Source organism: Babylonia areolata, chromosome 28, assembly GCF_041734735.1.
Source record: "Babylonia areolata isolate BAREFJ2019XMU chromosome 28, ASM4173473v1, whole genome shotgun sequence".
NCBI lineage: Eukaryota > Metazoa > Mollusca > Gastropoda > Neogastropoda > Buccinidae > Babylonia > Babylonia areolata.
In genome coordinates, this window is record NC_134903.1 from 18,245,888 (window position 1) to 18,256,284 (window position 10,397).

A 10,397-nucleotide genomic window follows, 5' to 3' on the forward strand; every position below is an offset into this window, starting at 1 on the left:
AAAAAAAAAAACTACTGGCAATGATAGAAACAGCAGCAGCAGCAAAACTACTACTGCTGCTATTACTACTTTTGTTGCTGCTACATTGCAAGGCTACGATTAACAATTATGAGTGCTGTCTAACTAATAACCAATATATCCGCTAGTAGTGGTAGTAGTAGCAGCAACAGCAACAACAACAACAAAAACAGCAACAGCAGAAGCAGTAGCAGCAGCAGTAGTAGTAGTAGTAGTAATAGTAGTATCGTCGTTTGCGTCAATGGTTACGATATCTATAATGCAAACAATGACAATGTAGAAAATGTATTCCCATGTTTCTGTTGGATCTTCCTATCAACATCATCATCATCATGTGTGTGAGTGTGTGTATGTGTGCAGTGCGTGCATGTGTGAGTATGCACAGTTTCAGTTTCAGTTTCAGTAGCTCAAGGAGGCGTCACTGCGTTCGGACAAATCCATTTACGCAACACCACACCTGCCAAGCAGATGCCTGACCAGCAGCGTAACCCAACGCGCTTAGTCAGGCCTTGAGAAAGAGTGTGCACAAGTTTTTTTTTTATATTGATATGCACTTGTATGTATCCTAATTTCTACTGTATCTGTGTTTATGTATGATTTTCGATTTATGTTCGCACGTTGTTATGTACTATCCCCCCCCCCCTTCCCCCAGTATTCCTTGTGACCCCGGTACACTTGGTAATAAAGACATAATGATATTCTATTCTATTCAATCATCAGTATTGCTGGAAGCCTACCTTCAACTACGTCAACGTAATAATAATGACGTCACCATTCGTCACCGGTAGTGACGACAACGTCACAGCGGAATCTGGAACAGATCCAGACGGATGCGTGGTGTTCCCTTTTTCTACTTTCGCTCCTTGGCTGCAGCCGGAAGACTTGGTGTCCTTCGCAACCCAGCAAGCTTTCAACAGGTTTACCAATGTTTACTTGCTGACGGTTCTCCTCTTTGTCAGTGTGCCTTGCAACGTGGTGAACCTGATAGTGTTTTGGAAGCACGGGCTGAAAGAAAGAATCAACCTTTGTATGTTCTGTCTGGCTCTGGCCGATCTTTTGACCGTGGCGCCTCACTTTGTCTGGAACTTTGACGGCTTATATTCAGAAATTTCCGGCGCCCCGTACCGGTTTTTGGTGATGAAGGTGTGTGTGAACACCATGGTTCATTCTCTGGCTGGGTTTATCTACGTGTCGGGGTTTCTCTGCACGCTTATCGCTTTGGAAAGATGCCTGTGCGTGTTGAGTCCGCTCAAGGCTCAGAGCAGCATCCCAACCAGCGCGGCAGCCGTTATTATCGGGGTGGGTCACGTGGTTATCTTCGCGGGGCATTACATCATCGCCACCAGATGGCGCGTGGTGTGTATGTTCGACCCCTTGACAGCACAGACAAAGGATGTTTTCTATTCCAGTGAGTTCTATCTACGGAACAAATCCCTTGTGGACTTCATGGACGGGATCATCTTTGGCATCGTCCTACCCGGATTGTACGTTGCCGGAGTTTCAATCTCCACCGTCATCACTGTCCTCAAATTAAAAGAAATGGCGCAGTGGCGAGACAGGTCCTCATCAACCGCTTCCACAGGAACCGGAAACGCCACCAAAGACGTGAGCTTGACCCGGATGTTGATCGGGATTTCCTGTCTGTTCGTCGCGTGCACCACCCCTCCCCTTGTCTTACACGCCGCTCTTCCGTTCGTCCCTGACTTAGGGCTGAGCGGTAAGTTCTACAACACTTACTACCTGTTCATCAACATACAGCAACTTCTGACCTACATCAACGCTTCTGTCAACTTCTTCGTTTACTATCCCTTCGGTACAAAGTTTCGCCGCACTGTACAGAGCATGTTTAGCGGGGTTTTCGCCGGATGTAACTGTCTTCGGAGAAAAGCGAAGACATACAGTGAATCGGAATCTGTAAGGCCTGCAAATGATCTCTCATCTGTGAGCCAGTCGACTGTGAAAACGGCTGGAGCGAAGGCGGAGTTCGATGGCAAAGATTGATGAAGGAAAATGGATCAGTGGTAATAAAAAAAAAATGCCGATAGCAAAACGATGTATATATTTATCGAATCATTTATTCATTTATTTATTCATTATTTATATATTGTTCATTTGTTTGTTTGTTTGTCGTCTGATCACCAGCACAGTTTCAATGGCATTGTAACTCCTTTCGCAAATACTGATTTTTCCATGAAACATACAATGCGATTCTTTTCAGGGAGGAGGTTTTCATTATCTCACCACAGTGAATCAGGGACGACTTAGCGTTTGCAGGGTTGTTGTGGTTGTTGATGATGTTGTTGCTGTTACTGTTTTGCTGTCGTTACTTTCGTGATTGGTGGTTGTTGAGGCGTGGAGAGAGATCTTGTTCTGTGTCGTGTATCGTCTGTTTCATTGCTCTCTCTCTCTCTCTCTCTCTCTCTGTGTGTGTGTGTGTGTGTGTGTGTGTGTGTGTGGTGTCAGTCAAAAGATCCTTTATAATGCCTTCACAGTCCGCATTTGGCCTTCTCTTTAGCCCATGAAAAATAAAGGTTATTCCTCTGCCCTCTAAATCGCCAGTTTTCTGCTCAGTGGCATCAGTCTTATTCATCAGTTCATTAAGTAAGCCTACGATTTCTCACAATCCCACGATTTCTCTCACTTTAAGAGAAATCGTGGATTGCGAGAAATCGTGGTCGTTCCCCTCCCATTTTTCTCTCAGTTGGAAGTCCTCTTTATTTTTATTAAAAATATTTCCTTTGCCATCAGAGTTGTTTTCTTGTTTTTGTTTTTTTTCCCGCCAATGCAAATCTAAGAGAAATATGAGAGAGAGTTAGAGAGAGAGGGGGGGGGGGGGGGGAAACAACAAAAACGATCATGATAAAGACATTGGCGTTTGCGGTGAAGACATCCACAATAGACGGTGAAGATGATGGCACAGTTCTGATTTTAAAAAGTGTGAGTGTATGTCAGTGAGCGAGCGAGTGAGTGAGTGTGTGCATGCGTGCGTGCGTGCGTGTGTGTGTGTGTGTGTGTGTGTGTGTTTCCTTGTGTGTTTTTACTTGGCTGGTTGATTTGGTCTTCTTTCATTCTGTTTTTTTAAAATATTTTCCTGTTCTACGTGTCTACTATGAAATCCATTTTCAGTGCAATCGTGCACGCCAAAAGGATGCTGGCAAACAAAGGAACAAATGAGCAAACATGAAATGAAAAACATTCATTAGCTTTGTCCAGTTACACGGGCTTTTTAAGTCAATGACAAAGTGCCAAAGTGTCGCTTATCTCTTAGTAGTTCATTTTGTCCCACAAAAAAATCTGTTTTTCTCTCTGTTCCATTTGATCGGTTTTGCACCATTTTTGTTCTGGTGGCAAAGGGTTAAGACGCTCAGCTGCCAATACAGAGAGTCCGTGAGGGTGTGGGTTCGAATCCCGCTCTCGCCCTTTCTCCTAAGTTTGACTGGAAAATCAAACTGAGCGTCTAGTCTTTCGGATGAGACGATAAACCGAGGTCCCGTGTGCAGCACGCACTTGGCGCATTGAAAAAGAACCCATGGCAACGAGAGTGTTGTCCTCTGGCGAAATTACGTAAAATGAAATCCACTTTCATAGGTACACAAATATGTAAGCATGCACTCAAGGCCTGACTAAGCGCGTTGGGTTATGCTGCTGGTCAGACATCTGCTCAACAGATGTGGTGTAGCGTGTATGGATTTGTCCGAACGCAGTGACGCCTCCTTGAGAAACTGAAACTGTTCTGATTTGTACCTACTATGTCAGCTAATGACATCAAAAAACCCAACGTTCCAGTGTTCTCTCTAGCTTTCTCTCTCTCTCTGTCTCTGCTTTTTTTTCTCTGTGTGTGTGTGTGTGTGTGTGTGTGTGTCTGTGTGTGGTATTAACTCTCTGTCTCTGTGTATGTCTCCTTTTCTCTCTCAGTGTCTCTCTCACGTTCTCTCTCTGTCACCCTCTCTCTGTCTCTGTCTTTCTCACGTGCTCTGACCCCTCTCCTGGCCATACGCATGAACACGTACACACCTCAACACACACAGACACACACGCACACACAGGCGCACACACTCATTAACACATAAACACACACACACACACTGAAATACAGACACATGTACGCACACAGGCATACACACACGCGCGCGCGCACACACACATCAACAACAACAACACACACACACACATGGAAAACACAACTCAGGTTTGTCATTTCATGTTTAATTAATAACTGAACACAACCTTAAAATCTCTTTTGAGGTATACCTATGTAGTGATCAAAAATGTAAAAACCAATCCGCAGACAATTACCCAATAACAATATAGCCTCTTGCTTCCGACCGCGGATATATCTGCGGTTTAAGGGTAACTGCATAATCAGGTGTCCAGCCACTCAGTTGCAAACGCTTACCTCCCTTCGCAAATGGCGACTGCCTTGATGAGTGTTCGAAGTGATATCACGGCACATTTTGACTTAATGTTGACGCGGTTTTTGTTTTTTTTTTGCATTTTATAAAGTGAAAGGCTGCTGAGCTTGTCAGCATGGCTGCAGAAGAGGTGACTAGAATTTTATTTGCTTTTCTGCAAAACGTGATAGAACATCAAAGTTATGTTGTTGCTGTTGAGCAACTGAAGTGATTCTGGTTATCCCGATGATGGTAACATGCTACAAGGTACATCAACAGGAAGGGGGCGGGGTCGTGTCAGAAGTGGGTATAGAAAAAAAACTCCAATATTTTAGGTTGAAACCTTCATTTTGGGGTTTTTACCTACAATGAAACCCTCCAGATGAAAGCTTATATTGTTTACTGTGAGTTTTTGTGTTGTAATAGTTTGTGATTGTGTTTGTGGGTGTTTGGGTGGCAGGGTGTGTGTGTGTGTGGGGGGGGGGGGGGGGGGGGGGGGGAGTATTTATGTATAATGTTCATGTTTTAGAACAACATGGTAGTGCAGGAAACAACATAAGCTGGCTGTTGTGTCTAATACATTTGCTAGTATTTTAGCACTGTTTCCACCCGTAAAATAAACAAAGTTGAATTTTCTTCTCCCCCCCCCCCCCCCCCCCCCAATGTATCCTGTGTTGTTTGTTGTTGTTATTATTTAAATCCGAGAAATCTTCCCCTGACTGGGAGTGATCTCATCCTGTCAACATTGAAGTAACGATGATTGTATTTTCCATTCATTTTCCTCTAAGAAAACATATACTTTTACATCCTTTTGGACATGGTTTTAATTGTTGTGATTTTTTTTTTAAAGAGGTTGGTGATTATTGTGCAAAAAATCACAAATAGTTCCGAAAGTGAAATGGATATATGAAATTCGGAAATAATTTGGTGTGGTGAAATGGATTTATGAATTTCGGAAATAATCATTTGATGTGGTGAAATGGATATATGAATTTCGGAAATACTCATTTGATGTGGTGAAATGGATATATGAATTTCGGAAATACTCATTTGATGTGGTGAAATGGATATATGAATTTCGGAAATACTCATTTGATGTGGTGAAATGGATATATGAATTTCGGAAATACTCATTTGGTGTGGTGAAATGGATATATTAATTTTGGAAATAATCATTTGATGTGGTGAAATGGATACATGAATTTCGTAAATAATCATTTGATGTGAATATCATGGCTGTGAAAACAACCAACAATGATGATGATGATGACGACGACAACAATGTTGACAACGTTGATGACGGTGGTGATGAAGATTATCATTATTATCACCATCATCATTATATTCATCATTATCATCATCATAATCATCACCACAACGACAATGAACATGATGATTATGAGGGTATTTGCATTTTAGAATGAAGAAATGAGTGAATGGATGTGTGACTGATCATATGAATGAATGAATGAATGAATAAAGGCAGGAGTGAGTGAATGAATGAATGATTGGTCAATTACACAAACAGCAAATGTCATACTAAGTGTATCATATCAATATTTTATGAGGATATTGTGATCACACATGTGTGCCGATTTCTGGATGAAAATCTCAACAGATCACATCTTTCATTGACATTATCTCTCTCTCTCTCTCTCTCTCTCTCTCTCTCTCTCTCTCTGTGTGTGTGTGTGTGTGTGTGTGTGTGTGTGTGTGTGTGTGTGTGTGTGTAATTCATTTTATGTTTGATTGTAAATCATGCGATGATTTGAGAAATAAATGTGTGATTTTTCATAAAAGAATTTGCAAAAAGAAAGGAACTCTTTAGTATATTAACATTAGATCATGCGGTGAACACACACACACACACACACACACACACACACACACACACAGGGAGATTCTAAATATTACGAAAATATAAACTTCTGTCACAAGAACCATACTTTAAAGAAAGATTTTAAATCTTAAAGCTTCGGGTATAAGAAACCGCAGATACAAGAAACACACAAACACGAACAATTTTCTCTCCACTTTCCTATGACCGGAGTGTATGCTGTGCTTTCATCTTGTTCGCGAACTATCGCAAACCGGTTAGCAAAAGACTCTGAGTTCAGTCTCTTTGTGACAAAGGAGGCTTTGATGCAAGAGACGTTGCTAAGAATTGTTTCAAATACAGAGCACTCATCGCGTTAGGCAAATGTTTTGTTGTTGTTTTTTTCTGAGTATTTCATAGCTGTCTCGTTAACAAATAAGGATGCCAAAACATATTATCGAAAGGAATGCCATATTTACCAACCCAGATGGGTACATGATAATAAACAGAAGCACAGATACATAGATCAATAAATCTGTTTGATACAGGGGGAGTTCTAGTCAGTCCAATCATCCTGGTTCATGACCATCCCAGTTAGCAAGACAAATGACAGATTTCGCTTTCGTCATCGATATTTCTCCGGTTTAACTGGTTCACATATAAACAGTAGTTGGTTGCAACATACATCTTTTATAACCCATGTGACATGATTGTTGCAGTCGTTACATTAAAGGGGGGAACCTTTTAAAGTGATCACTTGAGGAAACGGTATCGTATCGTATCGTATCGTATCGTATCGTATCGTATCGTATCGTATCGTATCATTTGGGAAACGGTATTGTATTGTATGGTATCGTATTGTGTTGTATTGTATTGTATCACTTGGGGAAACTGTATTGTATTGTATTGTATTGTATCGTATCGTATTGTATCGTATCGTATCGTATTGTATTGTAATGCATTGTACTGTGTTGTATTACTCTTTGTCACAACAAGATCTCTCTGTGTGAATCAATGAATTCAAACATTGGATTATATATTATTTATAATTTAACAAAGTCCTTGAGAGTTAGACAGTAAAACAATAAACAAGTGCAGAAACCTTCGCTCCATAAAATGGACAAAGGGGATATGATTCCCTAAAGTAGGTAAAGGGGGTACAATTCCTTAAAATGAACGCAAGAGGACACAATTATACTTGAAGTAGACAAAAGGAGATACAATTTCTTAAAATACACAGAGTGGAGGGGAGGGGTATAATTTCTTGAAACAGACAATGGCGATACAAGTCCTTAAATTAGACAAAGCAATGCAGTTCCTTAAAATGGGGAAAAGGACAAACAGCTCCTTCATTCAAACAACCATATCGTCATCGACATTTCTCTTGTTTTGATTGTTAAAATATAAAAAGTAGGAAACAGCAACGTAGTTCGTTTTCAATCAGAAGTCCTTAAAATGTGCAGAAGGGGAAACAATTACTTCAGACAGACAAAGCGATACAATTCATCAAAACGGGCAAAAGACGACACAAATCATTAGAATTGACAAAGGGACACAACTTCAAGCCAGGGCTGCTGAGCGTTTCCCACCAGAGTTATGTTGCGTGATTGATCTCACCAAAGCTGAGTTTGCTTCGTATTAAGAATTTTTCAGAATATTTGGAATCATTGTAGATTCGGGAAATTTCTTAACACAAAGCAGACTTTGCGCCCCTAACATAGCTCATGCAAAGCAGCCCAGGGTGCAAAAAGGTGTATAAAGGGTACATAAAAACACCACCCCACCCTCCACCTGATCTGACCACCGCTAAGACCAAACCAACCATCGGGTGTACAAACCAGAACATTGACCATTGGAATCAATCACAAGACTGACCACCCTACGAAGACCTTGGCCTATAAAAGGTGCAAGGCAACAGAAGTCAATTCTATTCTGCACACCCCATGCCCAAAACGCGCGTCCCTTTTTTTTTTCTTTAAAAAAAATAATAATAATAATACACAGGGTTGATAAAAAGTAATGGACGTTTTGGGAACGTGCAGAGTTTTCTCCAAGGGGGCATCGTGAAACGATAAGGGATGTAAGTGAAAACAGCGGCGTTTGCAGCTATTTAAAATCGTATTTCTCTTTTTATGTCACAACAGCTTTCTCTGTGTGAAATTCGGGCTGCTCTCCCCAGGGAGAGCGCGTCGCTACACTGAGAGCACTTTTTTTTTTCTGCGTGCAGTTTTTAACTGTTCTTCCTATCGAAGTGGATTTTTCTATAGAATTTTGCCAAGGGGCAACCTTTTTGTTGCCGTGAGTTATTTTACGTGCATGCCTCCACACAGGACCTCGGTTTATCGTCTCATCCGAATGACTAGCGTCCAGACCACCACTCAAGGTCTAGTGGAGGGGGAGAAAATGTTGGCAACTGTACTGTGATTCGAACCAGTGCGCTCAGATTCTCTCGCTTCCCAGGCGGACGCGTTACCTCTAGGCCATCACCAGAAGTGCTTTCGAGCACGTGCACTGCCGTTTTTATTTATTTTTTTACAATAAAAATTTGCAGCTGTCGTTTATAAACCAACGAATAATTGTAAATGATACATCGATATTTCAGACATTATTTTTTACGATGTTCGTAGCGCGCATATGTCTGAAACAGATGTTTCTGTGTTCAGTCAGAGGTCAGTGGTAGTCCATAATTATGCAGCCTGAATTATAAAAAAAATCGTCTCGATTTTCTAACATTCTTTGAAAACACACCAGCTTTTAAGAAGTTAAAACTGCGTTGGTCAATGGTTTTGAAGAAAAAAGATGGTCGTTGCCCACCCATCCAATATTGGTGTTGCTTAAGTAAGTATTTAAGGCATGAAAAAATTATATAGTTCAGACTTAATACTACTACTAATAATAATAATGGTATTTATATAGCGCTGAATCTTGTACAGAGACAAATCAAAGCGCTTTCGCACCAGTCATTCACACGCATGCATAACTCTAAAACTGTAGAAACTGAAGACAAGGAAGAGGCAGGGAAGGGAGGCTATTTTGGCAAGAGGTGGGTTTTAAGGCCAGACTTGAAAGAGCTGAGTGTGGAGACTTGATGAAGCGAAAGAGAAAGTTCATTCCAATTGCATGGTCCAGAGACAGAGAAAGAACGGTGGCCAACAGTCGAGTGTTTGATTCTGGGTATGCGTAAACAGAGTGGATCCAAAGCCGATCGCAGTGAGCGAGATGGAGTGAGAGGTGAAGGCAGCCACAGACAAAGGAAGGGGCTGATCTGTGAATACATTTATAGCATAGAGTGCTGATCTTGTACTTTATTCTGTGTGAGACAGGGAGCCAGTGGAGATGTTGCAAAAGAGGAGTGATGTGCTCAGATCTTTTCTTTCAAGCTGAGTGGTTACAGCATCAGACTTTCAATCTGAGGGGCCTGTGTTCCAACCCTGTCTTGGCGCCTACTGGGGCAAGGGTTGAGATTTTTCAGATCTCCCTCCCAGATCAGATGACGTGCAGACCTGCTAGTGCCTGGGTTCCCTGATATGTATACGCATGAGGTCTTCAAATAATTATGCTCGTTAAATATCCACGTCAGTTTTCGGTGGGTTATGGAAACAAGAATATTCCCGTGATAATATGAAATACAATAGGAAATCTGCACTTCATTAGTAAACATTATCGTATGGTATTAATCTATACATATGGATGCGTCAACATTAATTTTCACTCAAAAGACAAAATGAAGCATAAAGAAAAACTCTGATTATGTAATATACACTGCATTGTTTAAAGCAACAAGATTAACACATTGTAGATTAGTCAATATAGGATCTTTTGACCATTTGATAGCACGACACATCGCACAATCGTAATTGTAAAATTGTCAATATACTCTTCAGCAGTAACTTAAGGGTGTTATAAATCAGTGAATATTTGACAGAGAATAATTTGTTATATAAACTCATGCCGTAGGAAATTTCAATTCTCACAATCCTGTGTGCAAAACATGTGGTTTGAAAGGAACCAGGTGGTTCGCATGTCGGTCTCTGGAGCGCTAAGGTTGCTTTGCGTAACGAACTTTACGTCTTTAGAACAGGCTGACGTAGATTTAGAAACATTCTTGCTTAACGCCAAGCAAAGCTAGCGCTGCAATGATTACTTTAGCCTTGTTCCACAAACAACGAAAG

The 10,397-nt window shown here is 41.1% G+C and overlaps 1 protein-coding gene across 1 annotated transcript; it reads left to right on the top strand.

Annotated features, from left to right (window-relative positions):
- The first annotated feature begins 780 nt into the window (after positions 1 to 780).
- Positions 781 to 2,019, top strand: LOC143302000 (uncharacterized). Its single transcript, XM_076616484.1, has one exon. It carries the CDS (start codon positions 781 to 783, stop codon positions 2,017 to 2,019), a length of 1,239 nt encoding a protein of 412 aa, XP_076472599.1.
- The last annotated feature ends 8,378 nt before the right edge of the window (positions 2,020 to 10,397 follow it).